This window comes from Sorex araneus, chromosome 2 (assembly GCF_027595985.1).
Source record: "Sorex araneus isolate mSorAra2 chromosome 2, mSorAra2.pri, whole genome shotgun sequence".
Classification (NCBI taxonomy): Eukaryota; Metazoa; Chordata; class Mammalia; order Eulipotyphla; family Soricidae; genus Sorex; species Sorex araneus.
Genome location: NC_073303.1, coordinates 238462386 through 238485393, shown reverse-complemented (window position 1 = coordinate 238485393; position 23008 = coordinate 238462386). Strand labels below are relative to the sequence as shown.

Below are 23008 nucleotides of genomic sequence, written 5' to 3'. Positions count from 1 at the left end.
TACTCCTGGCTTTGCACTCAGAAATTACTCCTGGCGGTGCTCGGGGGACCATATGGGATGCTGGGAGTCGAATCCGGGTCGGCCGCATACAAGGCAAATGCCCTACCCGCTGTGCTATCGCTCCAGCCCCCCTTTTGGTTTTTAATTCAACTTTTTATTGCCTTTATTTTTATGCTTTTCTAATGTAATTTATCTTGTGCCTTTTCTTTGTATTATTACCAGGGAAAGTAGATTATTTGTACGTACTAATTTTAGGCATGAATTACATTGTCGTTTACAGTGGGATTTTAGACAATGCTCCCATCTCCAGTCCTATCACGCCTGTGTCCTCGTCCTCTTACCACTGGCCTCAGATTCCCTCCCACTTTCCCAAGCTTGTCTTTTTTTTTTTTAATATATTGAATCACCGTGAGAAAAGAAAAAAAAAACTTTCAGGTTTAAGTCTCAGTCATACAATGATTGAACCCTCATCCCTTCACCAATGTACATGTTCCACCACCAAGAACCCAAATATACCCCCCTCACCCAGCCCCCAGCTAAGTAGCTAATGATCTTCATTTTATTCTCCATACTTTGAATACATTTAATATTTCAATAGGAACTCACTATCATTGTTTGGAATTTTCCCCCAATAATCAGGCCTGCTGAAAAGACATCATTTAATATCATTTAATAATTTCATCATTTAATGGGGCTAGCACAGCTAGCGATAGCACAGCAGGTAGGGCGTTTGCCTTGCATGCAGCTGACCCGGGTTTGATCCCCAGCATCCCATATGGTCCCCTGAGCACTGCCAGGAGTAATTCCTGAGTGCAGAGCCAGGAGTACTCCCTGTGTGTCGCCAGGTGTGATCCAAAAAGCAAAGAAAAAAAATTTCATCATTTAATAATTTAATAATTTCTTTTCATTGCTGAGAATGAAGATTTTATGAGCTCGCGTGGATTTCTGATATTTTAGTTTATGAACAACTTTTTAATGGTCTTTCTCATGGATATTCATTCAAAATTTGTTTTTTTTTAAGTGATGTGGAGTTCATGCCCACTTCATTCAGCTTAATCAGTGTCTGAAGAAATAACAGTGCTCTTACATTAAAAAATTATTTTAGCATCCAGAGTGATAGTACAGTGGCTGGGGTACTTGTCTTGAAACTGAGCCAGATTCGATCCCTAGGCTCCCACATGGTCCCCAAAGCACTGCCAGGAATGATTCCTGACCACAGAGGACAGAGTAAGTCCTGAGCACTGCCAGAGTAGCCCCCCAAAAAAATAGTTCAGTTAAAAATTAATAAATATACTTTCAGGAGACAGAACAATAGTATAGTGGGTATAACATTTCTCTTGTATGTGGCTGACCCAGGTTTGATCCTCAGCATCTCATACGGTCCCTGAGCACCACCAGGATTGATCCCTGAGTGCAGTGTCAGGAATAAGTCCTAAGCACCACCAGGTGGGGCCCCCTCCAAAGAATTGCTCTCTTCCCACTGAAAACTAAAGTAAAATTTAATGGTATAATACATACATTTGGAGGTGGGAGACTGTGAATAAGACAAATTCCTATTTATATATGACTTAAGAGATTCCCTACAATTTCCATGCCAAAGTGCCAATGTCTTTTTCTGAAAAATATCAACTGTAGAATTTCAACTTATATTAGTCATGTTTTGTTTGGAGAAAACTAGCCGTCATGCTTTTAATCTTCCCATTTCCTGGTAGTTACCTACACATGGAAACAGAGAATTATACCAGAATTTCACAATTCTTCTGTCTGGGACTATCAAGGGAACCAGAATTGCAGCCCCTCATCTTCGGGCTTTTCCTGTCCATGTACCTGGTCACGGTCTTGGGGAACCTCCTCATCATCCTGGCCTCCAGCCATGTGGAAGGCAAGTGCTTTCCCCGCTGTACTATTACTCCACCAGTGGATAATGCTATTCTTGACTACAAACAAGGAACCATTCACCTGGGGAGGAGTCACCCACATTTTCCTGACCAAATCTATGTGTAACTCAACGTGGCCATCATTTTCACTGCAACACTCACCTGAGTTAACCAACCTCCAGGAAAAATTGAAAGAGGTTAATTACAATTGCCAGAGCTATGAGAAATGGGGGTCAAGTAACATTGTTCAACATTATTATCAGCAACGAAGGGGTCTATCTAGCACCCGAGGGAGAGAGATTCTCTTCTCCCATATCCAGGGGCAGGAGAATAAATGAAGATGCTTTCCACCAGAAAATGAGAACACTGACATTCATTCTGAACAGACATTTATTGTATTCATTAATGTCTCTAAACTTTGACACAGTATCGGATGCACAGGTCGAAGCTGCTAAGAGGATTATTGTCCAATTGACCAGCTACCAATGTTTATCACAGTGACCAAAGCTCTTATGACACTCTGACTTAACAAAGACTGTGACAAAAGAAAAACGAGGTTCTTTGAAGCCCAGATCTGTGAAGGAAGGAAGGAAGGAAGGAAGAAAGAAAGAAAGAAAGAAAGAAAGAAAGAAAGAAAGAAAGAAAGAAAGAAAGAAAGAAAGAAAGAAAGAAAGAATGAAATACTTTTTTTTTTTTTTTGCTTTTTGGGTCACTCCTAGAGATGTTCAAAGGTTACTCCTGGCTCTGCATCTCAGGAACTACTTCTGGTGGTGCTCGGGGGACCATATAGACTGCTGGGAATCGAACCCGGGTTGGCCGCGTGCAAGGCAAACGCCCTACCTGCTGTGCTATTGCTCCAGCCTCCAGTTTATGAAATACTTGATGCTTATAAATCCTACCTGGAACAGTAGTGGAAATCACACAGCAGCTAAAATAAAATAGAATTTCAGAGCCAGAAGCATAGGATACAGAAGGACGCTGGCCATGCAGCAGCTGACCTGGGTGGGACCTGGGACATATCACAGGGTCCCCTGAGGCCCACAGGATTAATCCCTGAGAGCAGAGCCAGGAAGCTACCCTGAGCAGCGCCTGGTGTGGGCTCCAAACAAACAAAAACACAAAAACCATAATGTCACTCGGATATAATTCCCCACTAGACTCTCTCCTAGGATGAGGCTCCACAAGGCACAAATGACAGCAGCCGAGATTTCAGTTTCGGGGGGTGGGGGGACTATCACAATTGCATATCAGGGAGGGCGCTGGCCTTACTTGTGGCTGACCCAGGTTCAATTCCGGCATCCCACAGGATCTCCTGAGAACCACCAGGACTGATTGCTGGGAGAAGAACCTCAAGTCATTCCTGAGCATCATCTGTTGTAGCCCCAACAAGCTATAAAAAGAAATACCTATACCCTGAATTTTGGGGGGATAAGAAATTGAGGCACAGTATTGCACCCCACATGCTCTTGCAAGTCCGAGGTTTCTTTCCCCACAGGTTGGCAGAAGACCAGGTGACGATCCCGGCATGGGGTCAGAGATGCGTTCAGCGATTCTCTTGGGCGTGGGTCTGGCGGATGTGTGTTTGGAGGGAGTTAAGCCGGTCAAACCGCTGTCCACAGTGGCACAGGAATGGCTGCTCCTTGAGATGCGTCCTGACGTGCCGGCGGTGGGTGTGGGGGTGGCTGAAGTCTCTGCCACACTCCCCGCAGGTGAGGGACTGCGGCACCTCGTGTGTCTGCAGGTGGCCAGAGAAGTAGGAGCGGTCACGGTAGGCCTTGCCGCACTCAGGACACTGGAAGGGACCCTGGGTCGTGTGCAACACCATGTGGCACTGGAGGATGTCCGGGCTGCGGAAACCTTTCCTGCACTGCGGGCACCTGTACGGCCGCTCGCCCGTGTGGGCACGCAGGTGCGTGGCCCTTGCGCTGATCCCTCGGAATGTCTTCCCGCACTGGGGGCAGTTGTATGGCCTCTCCCCGGTGTGGGTCCGGCTGTGCTGACCCAGCTGCCAGCGAGTCCTGAAGCTTTTCCCACAGTGCTCGCAGGCAAAAGGCCTGACCCCTGAGTGCACAAGAGCGTGGCTGCGCAGCCTATAAAGGTATTTGAACCTCTGAGGGCATTCAGGGCACTTAAAGGGCTTCTCGAGGTCAGTGTGCGTCTTAGTGTGAGCCTGCAGGTACATGGGGAAGCGGAAGCCCTTCCCACTGAGCTCACATGGCGTCTCCTTGTGGTGCTCCCTGAGGTGTCGTGTCAGCAGGTTGGCGACACTGAAGGTCTCCCCACACACTTTGCATTCGTGGGGCGTTGGACTCTGGGTGCCAAGGCAGAGTCCAATGCCCTGCTGAGGGTATTGCCTGAGGGCATTCAGGTTGGGAGAGGGGGTCCCCTGGGCAGCCGGGAAGCAGACGCCCCCCCTGAGCCAGGTCACCTGGAGGAGAGCCGTGGAGAGGTGCTGGGAGGTGCTTGGGGGAAGAACATTTCACAGAAGAATCGGCAACAGGATTTTGGGGCACAAGGAGGCTTCGAGTCCGCCTCGGGGTTCCTCTGGGTCCAGTGGGAGCTTTGTGACCATCACCAAGACTGTCCGGCAAGAGGTGTCTGCCAAAGACCACACACACTGAGCAGAAACGCAGGACCAGCCCAACTACCACAGCCACAGGACAGCGGGAGAGCGGGAACCGTGCATGAGGCTGCCCAGGATCAGTCCCCTGCAGCCCATCAGGTCTCCCGATCCCCCCAGGAGTGATCCCTGAGCACAGAACCAGGAGTCAGGACTAGGCAATGCTCAAACACAAAAGAACAAATGAATATCAACAATCAATCACCACCCTTAATCAAGATTGATCTTTCCATATTGGATTTTTGGTTTGGAGTTAATTTTTTTTCTCCAACTTGGGGCCACACTCTGCAGTGCACAGGGTCTACTCCTGGGTGTGGACTCAGGAATCACTCAGAAGCAAGGACTCAGAGGCCCAAAACTGTGCTGGAGATTAAACCCTAAGCACTGTACTACAGCCTCAGGCCCGACTAGAGGGCTGTTTGAATATTCCTCTGTAATAAATGCTTGATTCATCTTTCATCAAAGCCTTACATGCAGGCCTCTGTTTTAAGACTACAAAGGGTGGGGTGGCATGGGGGGAGCTGGAGAAGGGTCCTGATTGGAAACCACTTAAGAAGCCAGCAGAGTCTGCCAGCCTTGCCTGAAGGACCCTCCCCGTGCATGAGGCTGATACAGGGTCAATACAGACCCCATAGGCCAGCCAGGAGAGATTCCTGAGCGCAGAGCCTTGCTCATCATGGGTGTGGTAAATGAAGCAGGTCCAGTAGGAAGAGTGTGAAGGCGACACTACTCAGTTCTGCACTAGTCTGACACACTGGTTTTCGTTTGAAAGATATTGGAGACTCCAAGATGTCTACCCCTACCCCCAGCCCCTACTACACCACCACCCTCCTGCCCTCCCCTGGCCACTCCACTCACTTCTGTCGTCGGTTCTGCATTGGCTGCTGGTCACCAGTGTTAGGAAACATCTGCTTCTTTCCAAAACCATTGCAGAAATCATTGCTTATGAACCCCACGGTGCTGTTTTCACTGAACAACTTATTCTCAAAGACACCTCCAAAAACACTATGGGATTTTCCTTGAGCGAAACCCTCTGGAATAAGGAGGAAGACAATTTAGTCCTGCAGGGAGACTCTGGGAGGGCAGGGCGATAGGAGAGCAGGGAGTGCGCATTCCTTGGACACAGCTGACCTGGGTCACTCCCTGGCACCCAAAAGGCTCCTCCAAGAAATGCCAGGCATCAGCCCTGAGCATTGTCAGGTGTGTAAACCAAAGAAAAAAAGATTTTCTGCCAGAAAAAAAAAAAAAAGAAGCGGAGTAGGCCTTATGCCGCTGGTTTGCTTCAACAGGAATGGAAGCAGCTGCCTTGAACCAGGCGGGTCAGATCCCCACACCCCATGGCATGCTCTGAGCACAGAGTCAGGGGTTGGCCCCACAAACATCCAGGTGTGGGCCCCATGTCCCCATGAAGAACCTCCAAGGTAGCACAATGCCTGGCATGCTCACAGCCCAGAATATAATCCTGGGCACCTCCTCCTTCACCCAGCACTGCTGGATGCAGCCTGGGGTCCCGAAACACTGGGGGAACCAACCACCACCGTTAGGATCACAGTAAGACCCAGAGACGCTAGCAGTGGCCCTGACACTCTGCTCCATCCCTGTGTGGCCCCGAATCAGAGAAAAGGCAGTTAATTCGTGAACCTGTTTGCCTGGGCCTGGGCCAAGGTGCCCAGAGACAGGCCCTTCCTTCCCCGCAGCCCCATTTCGTGGCCCCATTGGGAAAGCAGGCAGTGGGCTCCGTGCCCTGAACTGTGGGGAGGCTTCGCGCCTCAGCCTCACCCACAAAGGCCAGGTGCCTGCAGACCTCCAGCATCACGTCTCTGTATAGGCGCCTCTGGGCAGGATCCAGCAAAGCCCACTCGGCCCGCGTGAAGTTCACGGCCACTTCCTCAAAGGATACCGACTCCTGAAACACACACAGATGCCAATCAGCCAGGGCCCCTCTGCATCCCTGAGGAGCAGGGAGATTCAGAGGGTGACTTTAGGGTCCTGGGTTTTACTTTAATCTACTTTAAACCCTCAGGGTCCCCACGGGAAACCCTAGGATGTGTGCAGAATGCATTGCCAGTGGCAAGGGCTGGGAGCCACGAAGCACAACAGAACCTGTCATAGACACTTATGGACAACTCTGAGGGGTCTTTCAAAAAGAGAGATAAAGGGACTCAGCTGGAGCAAAAGCACACCAGGGACAGCACTTGCCTTGCATGTGGCCAACTTGGATTTGATCTCTGGCATCCCTTAAGGTCCCTGAGCATTTCTCGGAGTGATCCCAGAACACAGTCATGAGTAAGCCCTGAGCATCTCTGTGTGACCACCCCCCCAAAGAAAGTAGGGAGTGACAATGGAAATCTTTGTTCGAAGAATGTGAAAACCGTCAGCAGCCTGGAGACCAGCCTTTCCCCTTTACCCCCAAGAATTGGTGGGTGTCCTCACTGGACCAAGTGGGGAAACCCACATCACATTCCGGAAGACCAAGACCAAGATTCCTTTGATATGCTGATGCCTAAGAGAAGCTTCTGGGGGCTGGAGAGATAGTACAGTGGGTAGGGTTTTTGCTTTGTATGCAGCGACCCGGGTTCGATTCCAAGTATCCCATATTCTCCCTCCCATATGCTCCCCCGAGCACCACCAGCAGTAATTCCTGAGTGCAAAACAGGAGTAACTTCTGTGCATCACCGGGTGTGACCCAAAAATCCAAATAAATAAATAAATAAATAAATAAATAAAGATGAAGTAGTATCTGGGCCACTTCTCAGATACCAGCAGACTCCCTGCTCCAGGGGATACCAAGATTCCATCAGGGCCGGGAGAGATCCTGCTGTCTGTCAATGCAGCATCAAGCGGCTTAAGGAAGGCCTCCAGGAATATTTGCTTATGGGATAGGATCAATGGCACAGTGACAAGGGTGCTGGCATTTCATGCTCCCCTTCGATCCCCAACTTCCCATAGACTCCCCCTGGACATCTAGGCGTGATCCCTGATCTCAGAGCCATTCTCTTTTTTTTTTTTCTTTTTGGGTCACACCCAGTGATGTTCAGGGGTTACTCCTGGCTCTGCACTCAGGAATGACTCCTGGCAGTGCTGGGGGAATCATATGGGATGCCAGGGATCAAATCCAGGTCTCCTCATGCAAGGCAAATGCCCTACTCTGGCTGGCCCTCAATAAGGAATCTTTCTAATGTCCTGGACAGGCAGGAAATTTGCACCCCAGGTGATGACAGTAAATTTCCTGGGGAGTAATTTATAGCTGTGAAGTTGCAAAGGCCAACCTTGCAGAAAAACAGAAGTAAGGCCTTAAAGACCCCCATCTATCTATAGCAACAGACCTGAGAAGCTCCCAAAGAAACAAAAGGCCAGGAAAGGAATTTCAAAAAAGACCATCACCTCTCCCAACCCCCTTGGCAACCTCCATAGCAACAGACTTTTACCTAGGTAGAAGCCCCACTGGGGGCAGGTGGAAGAACCCCTACAATGGCCACCTTCAACAAAGGTGCCTGCAAATGCCTGTGCTGCTGCCTGTGCACACAGGGCTGAGCACATGCAGTGCCCAAGCACACGTGTCACCCACATCTCCCCCCTTAAGATGTGGCCTTTCACGCTTTTCTCACTAATGCTGGGTTGTGTGTCGGGGCTCTCTCCACCCTTGGATTCTCTTTTGAGCGCGTTACCTTCCACTCTCTCCCACATTCTCTCCCTCCTCCCTTTCAAGACCACAAATAAAAACTGTGTAATTTCACTGCCCGTCTACTCCTGAAATACCATTCTGCAAGAGGAGACAAGAACCCCATAACCCTGGGTCCAGGGTGGCAGAGGTGGATGGGGAGAAAGTGACGGTCTTTCTCCTCCCTGTTCACATGAGCCACCTGTGCAGCCCACGGATTTCAAGCCCTCAAAACTGCTGGATGTGGCCCCCAAAACAAATATAAATAAACCACAAAGTGCCAATGATTCATCCTTCCTGTCTGATTCATGAAAAATCCCACCAGAACCCCCAAAGGCAGGGCAGGATTAATTTCCTGGTAAAACATCTGGACTTGGGCTGGAGTGATAGCACAGCAGGTAGTATATTTGCCTAGCACGCAACTGACCTGGGTTCGATCCCTAGCATCCCATATGGTCCCCTGAGCACCGCTAGGAGTTAATTCCTGAGTGCAGAGCCAGGAGTAACCCCTGTGCATCATCAAGTGTGACCCAAAAAGCCAAAAATTAAAAAATAAAAATAATATAAAATAAAAACATCTGGACTTAACCTTGAACACAGACTCCACCTGTTCTCCTCAAGCTTGTCCTCTCTGCCTCCCTTTTCCTCATCTAGCTGCCATAAGACCTTGGCATCAGAAACCAGAAGGGTTGATGTGGGGGGTCACCACAGAGGTGAAACCCACCCATAGGCTGACTGGCATGGAAATCTAAGCCACTAACCACCGTACAGAAGCTTGGAAAAGAGGGGTAGGGCAGATAAGACAGTGGGGAGGCACTTGCCCTGCATGTGAACAACCAAGTTCCATTTTCAGCATCGCACATGGACCCCCATCACCACCAGGAATGATCCCTGATCACAGAGCCTGGGATCAGCCCTGAGCACTGCCACGTGAGTCCAAAAAGACACAATTATTATAATAATAAGAAATGAGCCCAAACTCACCATCGTTCTGAGCAGAATTTAGGGCACAGTGCCTTTGTTGTTATAAAGAAACTGCTTGGAGAAGCTTCCAGACTCGCTGCAAGAAAAATAACAAGTATGTTAGTACCACGGCAGATTCACTCCAGAGAGTGGGTGGGTTCTTCAGAACTGACCTGCAGACAAAATTCAGATGCCTCAAAGTTCATGAGGCCTGAGCACTAGTACAGTGTGAAGGGCGTGGCCACCAGGAGTTATACCTGAGTGCAGAGCCAGGAGTAACCCCTGAGCATTAACGATTTGGCTAAAAGCAAAACAAAAGTTGTTCAGTTTTGGGGGCCCCTAAACGGGTTAGCGGTGATTGTATGCTGACAAATGTCCTGTGTTCGATCACAGCACCCTAGTGGGTCCCCAAGGCCCTGCCAGGAGTGATCCCGGACTACACAGCCAGGCACAAACTCTGAGCATTGCCTGCTGTCATCCCAAGACAATAAAAATAAGAAAGTTCAATAAACAGTTCAGTTGTCGGGTCCAGATGCCTCGGGGTGTTGGTGTACAACATCCAATAATCTCAGGCCTAGCTAGGCTGTAAACATCGTTTTTCTCTTACCGTTACTTTAACTGACTATACTTCCGGGCATGTAACTGACTTTGATAATGTTTCCGCTGACTAAGTTAATTTGCATATTCTGCCTATGTGGCTGAATATCATTGGTTAAAACATCAACCTAGTTAATAAAAGGAGCTGAACAGGCTGCTCTCCAGCGGGCCACAACAGAAAACCTCCGGAGACAGTTATGTGATCCTCCTAAAAAAATGTATATTTCTTTAGCGAGTATGTTTTAAATGCCTCGAACTGTCAAGTTAAACCTTACTGCAACATTGTTGCAACATCACGGTTAACGTCACGCATCTCTTCCCCTTCTCCCCCCACTCCACAGCTTCCACCCTCACCTGGTCCCGATTACTTCTTCCCGGCTGCCTGGTCTAATTCCTAGGCCGTCTTCGTGCTCCCTGCAGCGCTTCCGTTTCTGGAATCTGTCTGGCTTAGCGCCTCTGCCCAGGAGCTGACGGCCCCGCGGGTCCAGCAGCCATGCTGGGCAGAGCTCAGGGAGCCAAGAGCAGGTTTAGGGCTGGTGCCTCCTTCCACCAGCGGTTACGTCCCCGCCCCCACCGCCCATTCTCTACCTGTGATTGGATGACGGTGAAGGCGGGTGAGATGAAAAGGCCCAATCAGATACATCTTAGATGACCCGGCTTCCACCTTTCAGCTCCCATTGCCTCGCATTCTTCCAAGTCAGCAGAAAACCTAGGAAAACATCCAAACAGGCTCCCCTTAGAGGCTGATGAGATCCCACAGCATGTCAAGCTGGCATTTTCCTGCCTACAGCTGATCTGGGTTTGACCCCCGGCACTCTCCCCACAAGATCCAAGCCAGGAGTGATCCGATCCCTGTGCGCAGAACCAGGTGTAGCCCCCCCAAAAAATAAAATCACTTAATCATGGTGCCTGGGAGAATCTATATGATCAGCCCATTAGGGAGAAAATCCGTCCAGCTCCTGGTGTCCAGGTGTGAATCAGAACGTGAAGAATCACAACTTCCTCGCACGTTCTCTGGGGTAGAGAGGGTCACACTGGGCAGTGTTCAGGGCTTACTCCTAGCTCTGCTCTCAGGACTCACTCTTGAAGGGGACCAAGAGACTACAAGGGATTGCACACATTAAACCCAGGACCACTGCGTGCAGGGCAAGCACCCCACTATACCACCACCAGGCACTATTGTTCTCCCCTGAATTAAAAAAAAACTGGGAGCAGAGGGTGCTTGCAGAGAATACAGTAGCACACTGCGCTTCACCATAAACCAACTTGGTAATCAGGAATTCTTCACTGGTGTCCTAGAGAAGTACAACTAATAGGGTACTTGCCTTGCATGAAACTGACTCTTTTTCAATCCCTAGCACCCCCTAATGTTCCCTGAGCAAAGCCAGGAATAATGTCTGAGCTCTGCTGGGTGTAACCTAAAACAAAACAAAAAATTTATCCAACGAAGAGTGTTTGTGGCTTTTACAAAACGGCTGCAGATGAGAAAGCACTGGAAGGTCTGACCTTCAGCAACTCTCTCCAGCAGAGTCTGGACCTGACAAGCACCAGAAACAGCAGCACTGGAATGAAGATGTGAGACGGGGCCATTTAACAGACCCAGGGTCGCCTCTCACTAGGCACAAAAGGAATCGGGAAAAGTGGGGGGAGGAGGGAAAGGCCAGCGGGAGAAGCACTGGCCTTGCAGGCGGCCATTGCGGAGTGCCTGACCACTGTCAGCAGTGATCCCTGAGCATTTCCAGGTGTGGTTCCCCCACCCCCACCTCTGAAAAAAACCCTCAAAGTGTTTTCAGATACCCCAGAGAGCAGGGACAATAGAATAGTGGTTAGGGAACCTGCCCTGCATGTGGCTGATTAATCCAATTTAATCCCCATCATCCTATAGGGTCCCAGATCCCACCAAGTGTGATCCCTGAGCACAGAACCAGGAATCTGCCCTGAAAACAGTGGGTGTGGAACCTCTACCTCCCACAAAAATAAGAAACCACAGCACTCAATGACTGTGGACAGTCCAACCCACCCTAATAGGTGGATCTGGGCTCACGTTTTCCCAGGGCCTCCCACACTACAAACCTTTGTGTAACTCAACGTGGCCATCATTTCACTGCAACTCACCCGAGTTAGCCAACATCCAGGAAAAACTGAAAGAGATTAATTGCAGTTCCGAGGGCTACATGGAATGGGGTGGAGAGGCAGCAAGTTCTTTGGAGAAGCTCAGAGAACAGGGCTGGAGCGATAGCACAGCCTTTCACGTGGTCAACCCATGTTCGATTCCTCCGCCCCTCTCGGAGAGCCCGGCAAGCTACCGAGAGTATCTAGCCTGCACGGCAGAACCTGGCAAGCTACCCATGGCGTATTGGATATGCCAAAGACAGTAACAAAAAGTCTCTCAATGAGAGACGTTACTGGTGCCCATTCCAACAAATCGATGAGCAACGGGATGACAGTGACAGAGAACAGAGGCTGGGAACTCTGCCTTTTGGTTTTGGGGTCACATCCGTTTGCTCCAAGAGGGACGTATGAGATGCCATGGATGGAACCTGAAGTGGCCGCGTGGCAGACCAGCCCCCTCCCTGCTGCAGTGTCTCTCCAACCATGCTTGCCAAGACAGCATGTTGTCCCTATGGCACAGCGACCCACTCCCTTTCTCACACACGGAAACTTCGAAGCCCTCAACACACACAGCACAATTGAAGGGGCCTCTCTAGCTCTGGAGGGAGGGAGATTCTCTTCTCCCATAGCCAGGGGTGGGAGAATAAACCAAGATGCTTCCACTGGGAAATGACAACACTGACATTCATTATGAATGGACACTTGTTCTACATTTATTGTAGCGTCAGTAATGGCTCTAAACGTTGAGACAGGTCTAAGCTACTCAGAGGATTACTGTCCAATTGATCAGCCACTAATGTTTGCCATAGTGACCCAACTAACATGACACTCTGATGTAACAAAGATTCTGCATGAAGAAAAATGAGCTTCTCCCAGGCCCAGACCTGTGAAGGGACCCCACTCAGTGTGTTGATCAACACCAAACCCCACCACCCCTCTCCCTGCCTCCTCTACCAGCATTTCTCCGAGTCTGGGTCCCGCCCAGAGTTCAACCTGTCCTCTCAAGACCGTTCGTGGGATCCGCTGTTCCACTGGCATTGTCACTGTGGTCAGTGCCGGCTTTGCCTCCATTAATGTCACCAGACCACTAAGACAGTAGGCAGGGAGCCCAGCTTGCATGCAGTCAACACGGGTTTGAAACACTGCATCCCATAGGGTCCCCAAGCACCGTCGGAGTGATCCCTGAGTGCAGGACAGGAGTAAGCCCTGAGTACCAACAATGTATCACTGTATCACTGTCATCCTATAGCTCATCGATTTGATCAAGCGGGCACCAGTAACGTCTCCATCATGAGACTCGTTCTTACTGTTTCTGGCATATTGAATATGCCATGGGTAGCTTGCCAGGCTCTGCTGTGCGGGCGAGATACTCTCGTTAGCTTGCCAGGCTCTCCAAGAGTGGTGGAGGAATCGAACCTGGGTCGGCCTTGTGCAAGACAAACGCCGTACCTGCTGCGACATCTCTCCAGCCCACCAACGATGTAAAAAAAAAAAATTCCAAGAAAATCTCTGAAATGTTTGATGCTTGTAAACCCTACCTGGAACAGTCGTGGAAATCACAGTGGCTAAAATAAAATAGAACGTCAGAGCTGGAGCCATAATAAAGAGGAGGGCGCTGGCCATTCAGCAGTTAACCCTGGTGAGACCTGGGACATATCACAGGGTGCTCTGAGGCCCTCAGTATTGTTCCCAGATGCAGATCCAGGAAGCTGCCTGGAGCAATGCTGGGTGTGTCCACAAAATAAACATAAGAAATATGTCACTTGATTATAATTCCCAACAAGGCTCCCTCCTAGGATGAGGTGCCACAGTGCACAAATGACTTCACAGCACCAAGCTTACAGTATCTGGGGGTGGGCAACCATAGCATAGCAGGGAGGTTGGTGACCTTGCATGTAGCTGACCCAGAATTGATCCTGGCTTCCCACAGGGTCTCTTGAAAGCCACCTGGATTGATTGCTGGGATCAGAACATCGAGTCATTCCTGAGAATCATCAGTTTTAGTCCTAACATGATTTAAAAAAGAAATGGCTTTACACTGAGTTTTGGGGGGTGTGGGTGAGAGAAATTGAGACATGCAGTTGCAACCCACATGTTTCTGTACCCCCGAGGTTTCGTTCCCACAGGTTGATTGGAGACAGAGTGACACTCTTGGCATAGTGCGGGAGATGGGATCAGCGCTTTTCCCTATGAGAGTCCGTAGGACATGTCTGTGCAGGGCTGCAGCCTGGTCAAACCCCAGCCCACAGAGGCACATGAAGTCCCCTGATGTGCTGGCGAAAGTGCTGGGGGTGGTTGAAGATACTGCCAGATTCCCCGCAGGTGATGGGCTGAGCTCCCTGGAATGTCTTTACGTGGCCACAGAAGTAGGAGCGGCAGCAGTTGGCCTTGCGGCACTCTTGACATGGAACGGACTCTGGGTCGTGTGAGTCACCAGGTGACCCTGAAGGATGTCCAGGCAGTGGAAACCTTTCACGCACTGTGGGCACGTGAAATACACGCAAGTGCTTGGTTCTTGCTCCCCTATCCAGGAACGCCTTCCCGCACTCTGAGCAGTTGTATGGCCTCTCCCCATTGTGGGTCCGGCTGTGCTGATGCAGCTTCCAGAGAGACTTGAAGCTTTTCCCACATTGCTCGAAGGTGAATGGCCTGACCCCTGAGTGCACCTGAGCATGGGCACACAGTTTACATGGGTACCTGAACCTCAGGGGGCGCTCGGGGCATTTAAAGGGCTTCTCAAGGTCAGCAACGGTCTCTGCTTGAGCCTACAGGTACGTGTGGAAGCAGAAGCCCTTCCTGAAGAGCTCTCACACGTACAGCATCTCCTCGTGGTGCTCCCTGATATGACACGTCAGCAGGTTGGTGACACTGAAGGTCTCCCCACACACTTTGCATTTGTGGGATGTTAAGCTCCAGGTGCCAGGGCCCTACCGAGGGCATCGCCTGAGGGAACCCAGGTTGGGAGAGGGGTCCTCTGGGTGGCCATGCTGCAGACGCCCCCCTTAGCCTGTTCACCTGGAGGAGAGCTGTAAGAAGGTGTTGGGGGTTCTGGGGGAAAGAACATTCAGCAGAGAGGCGGCAACAGAGCTTGGGGGCACAGGGAAGGTTCAAATCTGCCTCGGGGTTCCTCTGGCTCCCACGGAGCTCTGTGACCATCACCAAGACTGTCCACCAAGAGGCATCTGCCAAAGCAAGACACACTGAGCAGAAAAGCAAGACCAGATCGAGTGTCCTGGCTACAGGACAACAGGAGGGCAGGGACCGAACATGAGGCTGCCCGGACCCGTCTCCTGCACCCCATCAGGTCCCTGGAGCCCCACAAGGAGTGATCCCTGAGCACAGGACAAGGAGTCATGGCTATGCTCAAACAGAACAATAAATGAGTATCAATCAATCACTACCATTGGTCATGAGGTATATTATGTTCTTATTTTTCTGTTTTGGGTTGGTTTTCCCCAACCCCTGTTTTTGGGCCCTGTTTTGTGGTGTACAGACTTTCGAAGTAGTCTTTGATGATCTTTTGAATTTCTTTGGTTTCTGTTGTCATGTCCCCCTTTTCATTTCTGATTTGATTTATTAGGGTTCTCTCTCTCTCTTTCTTTGTGAGTCTTGCTAGGAGTTTATCGATCTTGTTTATTTTCTCAAAGAACCAGCTCTTGATTTCATTGATCTTTGGGATTTTTTTGGGGATTTTATATCATTAATTTCTGCTCTAAGTTTTATTATTTCTTTCCTTCTGCCTGCTTTGTGCTCCTTTTGTTGGTCCTTTTCTAAGATCTTGAGCTGTGAAGTCAAGTTATTTACATGGGTCCTTTCTTCCTTCCTGAGAAATGCTTGCAGAGATATAAATTTTCCCCTTAATATGGCTTTAGCTGCGTCCCACAGGTTCTGGTAGCTTGTTTCTTCATTCTCATTTGTTTTGAGGTACGTTTTGATTTCTTCTTTGGTTCCGTTTCTGATCCACTCATTGTTCAACATTGAGTTGTAAATTTACAGGTGTTTGAGTTGGTTCTCTGTGTGTGATTAACCGCTATCTTCAGTGCATTGTGGTCTGAAAAGATAGTTGATACAATTTCTATCTTCCTGCTTCTATTGAGGTATGCTTTGTGGCCCAGAACATGGTCTAATTTGGAAATTGTCACATGTGACTGGAAAACAATGTGTAGTTTTTTTTTATGTGTGTGTGGGGGGGGCATATAGAGCCCTGTATACATATATTAGCCCTCCCTCTTCCAGTTCTTTCTTCAAAGCCAGTTTTTCCTGCTGAGTTTTATTCTTGTTGATCTATCCAGAGGTGACGATGAGGTGTTGAGGTCTCCAACTACTATTCTGTTGCTCCCGATGTCCTCCTGAAAATACTATTAAGTATTTATCTGGTCTTTCATTGGGCGTGTACATATTTAGGATGTGATTTCTTCCTGCCATATATACTATCCCTTCTAATAATCTTCAACCTGAAGGCTATGTTGTCGGATACTAGTATCCTATCTTTTTTGAGGGAGTTGTTTGCTTGCAGGATTGTTTTCCATTCTTTTTTTTTTTTTTTTTTTTGCTTTTTGGGTCACACCCGGCAATGCACAGGGGTTACTCCTGGCTCTGCACTAAGGAATTACCCCTTTTTGTGCTCAGGGGACCATATGGGATGCTTGGAATTGAACCCGAGTCGGCCACATGCAAGGCAATCGCCCTATCCGCTGTACTATCGCTCCAGCCCCTGTTTTCCATTCTTTCATTTTGAGTCTGTGTTTGCTCTGACTGTTGAAATGTTTCTTGTAGGCAGCAGAATGTTGGGTTGAGTTTTTTTTTTTTTTTTTGCTTTTGCTTTTTGGGTCACACCTGGCGAAGCACAGGGGTTACTCCTGGTTCTGCACTCAGGAATTACTCCTGGTGGTACTCAGGGGACCATATGGGATGCTGGGATTTGAACCCAGGTCGGCCGCATGCAAGGCAAACACCCTACCCGCTATGCTATCACTCCAGCCCCATGGGTTGAGTTTTAAATCCATTTTGCCACTCTGTGTCTCTTCATTGGTGCATTTAGACCATTGACTTTTACAGAGATTATTGTCATGGGGTTTTGTGCCATCTTTCTGTAGAGTTTTGTTATACTTGTAGGAGATTTTTCTTGTCTTACAGTAGCCCTTTAGTCCTTCATATAGGACTGGTTTTGAGTCTATGAAGTTCCTGAGTTGTTGTTTGTCCATGAAATAGTGTATCCTGCGAGTTTGATTTAGAGTTTAGCCAGAGAAAGTTTTCTTGGTGAGGAGTTCATTTCATTGTGTTTTTTCACTATATCCCACCATTGTCTTTGGGCTTGGAAGGTTTCCTTTGATAAGTCTGCAGTAAATCTAAGGGGTGTTCCTTTGTACATGATTTCCTTCTTTGACCTTGCTGCTTGCAATATTGTTTCTCTATTCGTGACATCCATCATTCTGAGTATAATATGTCTTGGAGTCTTTTTGTTTTAGGGTTCCTTTTAGCTGGCACCCTTCGGGCTCCTTGGGTCTGGATGCCTGCATTCTCCAGCTCTGGGAACTTCTCAGCATTGATTTATTCAACTGTGGCTTTTTCATTGGGGTTGCCTCCCTATCCTTCTGGTACTCTGATGATTCTAATGTTGTTCTTCTTGGAATTATCCCCTAGGTCTCTGATTCACCCTAGAGCTCTTTTGAGGTCTTTCCCCATCGTTTGTTATTGCCTGTAAGCTTTCTGCAGCTCATCTTCAAATTTACTAGTTCTGTTTTTGGCCGTAGTCATTCTACTGTTGAGGGCATACACTGAGTTCTTTATTTCATCTACTGAGTCCTTTTTCATGACACTTTTGTTTGTAGCTTTCTTATTTCTGTTCGTTTCTTCCTGTATTTTTTCGGCTGTCTGTTCCACTATTTCTTTCATGCCCTCCTTTAATTTACTGGATGTCTGTTCCACCTTTTCTTTGAGTTCATTGAATGTCTTCAACATATTATCTCTGAATTCTTTATCAGAGAGAGCATATTTGTGGGTAACCATGGTTGAGGCTTCTGGACTTTTTTCTTCATCTTCTTCTGGTGGGGATTTTCGCTGTTTCTTCATGTTGTTGTGGTAGTATGGAAGTGGGACCTAAATAACTGCTGCAGCTCAGTGAGCGATAGCCACCCCCTCTCCCCTCTCCCCCCTTCTGAGGAAGCCATACCCACTGCAGCGAAGACCATGCCCACTGCAGTGAAGGCCACGCCCACTGCCTCACGGTCAGTCCCAAGGGATGCTGGGAGATGCTGCCCTGGGGTTCCTGATCTGGGCACACTCAGGGAATGGGGCACCAGCAGGAACTTTTGCAAACCTGATGGAGGAAGGGAGCCTGTGGCTCTGAGAGCACTCTCTCTCTCTCTCTCCCACTCTCTTTCTTTCTTTCTTTCTTTCTTTCTTTCTTTCTTTCTTTCTTTCTTTCTTTCTTTCTTTCTTTCTTTCCTTCCCTCCCTCCCCCTATCGGGCATCCTTTACTCCTACACTAAGATTGTTTAATCCATCAGCGGCATGGCTAGGCTCAGGGCAAGTCTAAGGCCCGTTCTTCCCCACAGCCCTATTCCAGGGCCCCATCGGGAATGCGGGCAGTAGACACTGTGCCCTGAGCTGTGGGAAAGAGTCATGCCTGAGCCTCACCCATGAAGGCAAGGTGTCTGCAGGCCTCCAGCATCATGTCTCTGTACAGGCACCTCTGGGCAGGATTCAGCAAAGACCACTCAGCCTAGGTGAAATTCACAGCCACGTCTTCAAGTATACTGATTCCTGAAACACACACAGATGCCAATCAGCCAGGGCTCCTATGCATCCCGGCGGAGAGCGGGACTCAGAGGGGCAACTTTAGGATCCTGGGTTTTACTTTAATCTATTTTAAACAATCAGGGTACCCACAGGAACACCAGGATGTGTGCAAAACACAGGGCTCAGTGGCAAGTGCTGGGAACCACGAACCATGACAGCACCTGGCCCAGACACGTACGGAAACTCTGAGGGGTTTTTCGAATAGAGTGACAAAGGGACGGGGCTGGAGCAAAAGCACAGCAGGGACAACACTTGCCTTGCACGTGGTGGACGTATATTTGATCTCTGGCATCTCTTAAAGCTCCCTGAGCACTGCTAGGAGTGATCCTTGAATGCAATGCGAGGAGTAAGTCCTGATTATGTCTGGGTGTGACCCCAAAAGCAAAAGCGGGGAGTGATAAAGGGAACATTTGTTCGAAGAATGTGGAAACTGACAGTGGCCTGCTGACTAGCCTTCCCCATTCACCCTCAAGAATTGGTGAGTGACCGAACTGCATCATGTGGGGAAACCCACTTCACATTACCAAGACCTAGACAAGGTTCCTGTTATAAAGTGATGACTTAGAGATGCTTCTGGGCGTTGGAGAGATATTACAGTGGGTAGGGTGTTCACCTTGCACGTGGCTGACCCAGGTTCAATTCCCAGTATCCCATATGGTGCCCCAGAGCACCGCCAGGAGAAATTTTTTTTTTTTTTTTGCTTTTTGGGTCACACCTGGCGATGCACAGGGGTTACTCCTGGCTGGCTTTGCACTCAGGAATCACTCCTGGCGGTGCTCAGGGGACCATGTGGGATTCTGGGAATCGATCCTGGGTCGGCCGCGTGCAAGGCAAATGCCCTACCCACTGTGCTATTGCTCCAGCCCCGCCAGGAGTAATTTCTGATTGCAAAGCCACTAGTAACCCATGTGCATCGCCGGGTATGACATACAAAGCAAAGCAAATAAATAAATAAATAAATGAGAAGTTAAAAAAAAAAATGAAGCTTCTGGGCAATTCCTCAGACCTGAGAGACTCGATGCTCAGACAGATAGTTCTGGGCGACCCGCAGGATTGATTAATGGCCAGGAGAGATCCTGCTGTCTGTCAATGCAGCATAAAGTGGCCTAACCAAGGCCTCTAGGAAGACTTGCTCATGTGGCAGGAGAGAGTGGGAAGGGCGCTGGCATTGCATGCTCCAACCCAGGTTCGATCCCCAACATGCCATTAGGTCCCCCAGGAACCCCAGCGAGATCCTTGAGCTCAGAGTCAGAAGTCATTCTGATGTAGGCGGGCAGGCAGAGAGGGAAGGCTCTTTCACAGGTGATGACAGTAAATTTCTTGGGAAGGAATAGCTCTTTTTCTTTTTGGTGTTTTTTTTTTCTTTTTGGGTCACACCTGGTGATGCACAGAGGTTATTACTGGCTCTGCACTCAGGAATTACTCCTGGCGGTGCTCCGGGGATCATATGGGATGCTGGGAACCGAACCCGGGTTGGCCGTATGCAAGGCAAACGCCCTACCCGCTGTGCTATCACTCCAGCCCCGGAAGGAATAGCTCTTAAGCTGCAAAGGCCACCTTGCAGAGAAACAGGAACAAAGGCTTGATAAGACCCTCACCTACTTATAGCAACAGACCCAGAGAAGCTCCCAAAGAAACAAAAGGCCAGGAAGGGAATTTCAAAGAAAAACACCTCATTCCCAACTCCTGGCAAACTCCTTTCACGCGGCCAACCCGGGTTCAATTCCCAGCATCCCATATGGTCCCCCTGCACCGCCAGTAGTATTTCCTGAGTGCAGCACCAGGAGTAACCCCTGTGCATCGCCGGGTGTGACCCTACAAGAAAAAAGAATTCAAGAGGCCAGAGCAATAGTAGTATGAGGAGGGCGGGGCCACCGGTTTGATTCCCACATCCTATAGGTCACCTGAGCACCACCAGGAGTAATTCCTGAGTACAGAGCCAGGAGTAACCACTGAGCCTTCCCAGGTGTGGCCCAAACAAAAGGAAACAAACCAAAAAAGTTGTTCACTCTTAGGTAACTTCAAATTAAGGGAATTGTCGTGCAGACAAATGGGGCAAGTTTGATCCCCTTCACAACACTAGGTCCCCATAACCCTGCCAGAAGTGATCCCGGACTCCAGAGTCAGGGAGAAGCTCTGAGCATTGCTGGGTGTGACCTCCCTCCCAAACAATAGGAAAGCTCATTAAGGGCCCAGAGCAATAGCACAGTGAGTAGGTTGTTTGCCTTGCGTGGGGCTAACCCAGGTTCAATCCCCAGCATCCCAGATGGTCCCCCAAGCACCTCATCGTGTAATTTCTGAGTACTGCCTAAGCATCTCTGGCTGTGAGCCAAAAAAGAAAATGAAAAGAAACTTCATTAATCAGTTCAGTTCTTGGGTCCAGATGCCTCGGTTATGACGTCACTAATCCCTCCCCTTCGACTATTCCCACTCCCGGACTCCACCCTCACCTGGTCCCTATTACTTCTTCCTGGCCTCCTGGTCTAATGCGTCATTCCTCCCCTCCCCCTTTTCTACTCCCTGACTCCACTCTCACCTGTTCCCCATTACTTCTTCCTTGCCGCCTGGTCTAAAATCTAGGCTGTCTTCGCGCTCCCAACAGTGTTTCCGGATCAGGAATCTGTCTGCCTTATCGCTCCTCCTTAGGAGCTGGTGGCCCCGCAGTTCCAGTGGCAAGGCTTGGCAGAGTTCAGGGAGCCCAGAGCAGGTTCAGGGCTGGGGCCTCTTCAGCCACGGTTATCTCCCCGCCCCCACCGCCTATTCTCTGCCGCTGATTGGATGACGCTGAGGGCGGTGAGATGGAAAGGGCCAATCAGATGCATCTTAGTTACCTGGCGCCCCACCTTTTCACTTTCACAGACTCACATCCTTCCAGGTCCTTTCAGATATCAGATAGGAAAACGCTTAAGGAGTAATGCTTAAGGCATGAAGCATAAGGTCCAGGAAAACACCCAAAGAGGCTCTCCTAGATGCTGCTGAGACCCACACCACAGCCGGGGGCCCTTTCCCTTTGTTGGACACGGACCAGGGCAGGAGCAACTCCATCATGCCTGGTTCCTGTCTCACGTTTTGTTTTACTTAAACCTTTTTGGTTTTCTTAAAACCCTGCTTCCCCTCCCCCGTGCCCCCCTCAGCCATCTTCAAGGGGAGAAGGACAACTGGACTGAGAAGTCGGCCTTGGCAAATACTTTCATAACTTCTCTTGACTGTCTATAGAAGCCACCCAGACACAAGCAGGGTGGGTAGCTGCCAGAATGTTCTGAAAACATGTCTAGATCACCTATCTGTAACTGCTTGTTTCAACTATATGAAAGTATGTTGTCTTCTGAACTATGAAATTTGTATTTTTTTCTTCTGTTTTTGTGAAAATTTCGTAAGTGCAGGCTATGATGTAAGCACTGAGTATAATATTTGTGGCTTTTTCCTTGTTCAGGGTCTTACTTTGTCCTGCGTGCCTAGAAGCTTGACCCCCACTAGCTGACTTAAACTCTGCTTGTGTGTTACATTACTTGCTGAACTTTTTGTGCCATTCGCAGAGGGGGAAATTATCAACTCCAGACCCTAACTCCTTGCCCACAGCTGACCTGGGTTCGAGCCCTGTCACCCTACCCACAAGAACCACACTAGGAGTGATCCAGGAATGCAGGTGCAGGTGTTGCCCAAAAAAAAACAAAATAAAATCTGAGTCCCTGCTCACTTAATCAGTAGTGTCTGGGAAAATCTAGAAGTCCAGCCCATTGGCAAGAAAATCCCTCCAGCTCCTGGTCTCCAAGTGCGAATGGAAATGTGAATAATCACAGGTTTCTCACATGATGTTCTAGTTTGGGAATGGGGTCAAGTTGGAACCTAAAACACTTCTCAGAATTCTCTGTGTGAGAGGGGGGGTTCTCAGGAATCACTCTAGGACCAAGGGACTGTACGGGATTCCACTCATTGAACCTACATTCGCTGTATTCAGGGCAAGCACCCCCTCTCCCCCAACTCGCTATTACTCCAGCCCTCAATTTTAAAAATAACTGGGAGCAAAGGGTAACTTGCAGAGAATACAGACTGATGGAGAATCAAGGCCTGATCTCAGACAAGGTCCTGGAGGAGAAAAGAAGGAGCGAACTGCAGGTCTGTTTATGAGTCAGACTTAGGAAGCCAAAGACTGTTCACCCAGTGTGGGGCATATTAACCGACTGAGGCAGAGAAATATTTACATCTCCCAGTAATATTTACATCTTCTCATTACACTCATTTCCCACTGGTTACTCCAGTCTCAAAGGATGAGATTACATGGGAGAAATTAGCCTACTGAGAAAGGGAGGATCATTTTTTTTTCTTAATAACCTTAAGTCCCAGTGGATAAGAAATGAAGTGGGTCTATGTATAGAA

The 23008-nt window shown here is 49.0% G+C and overlaps 1 protein-coding gene across 1 annotated transcript in view; it reads right to left on the bottom strand.

Moving 5' to 3' along the window:
• Positions 1 to 3420: 3420 nt before the first annotated feature.
• The window catches only part of LOC101540425 (zinc finger protein 878-like), a 34761-nt gene continuing 15173 nt past the window's right edge, over positions 3421 to 23008 (bottom strand). The window contains exons 7-9 of the mRNA XM_012935187.2: positions 6277 to 6403; positions 5356 to 5530; positions 3421 to 4231 (exon numbers count right to left, since the gene is read on the bottom strand). Of these exons, the coding sequence (XP_012790641.2) occupies positions 3421 to 4231; positions 5356 to 5530; positions 6277 to 6403 (1113 nt within the window). The remainder of the gene's footprint in view (positions 4232 to 5355; positions 5531 to 6276; positions 6404 to 23008) is intronic.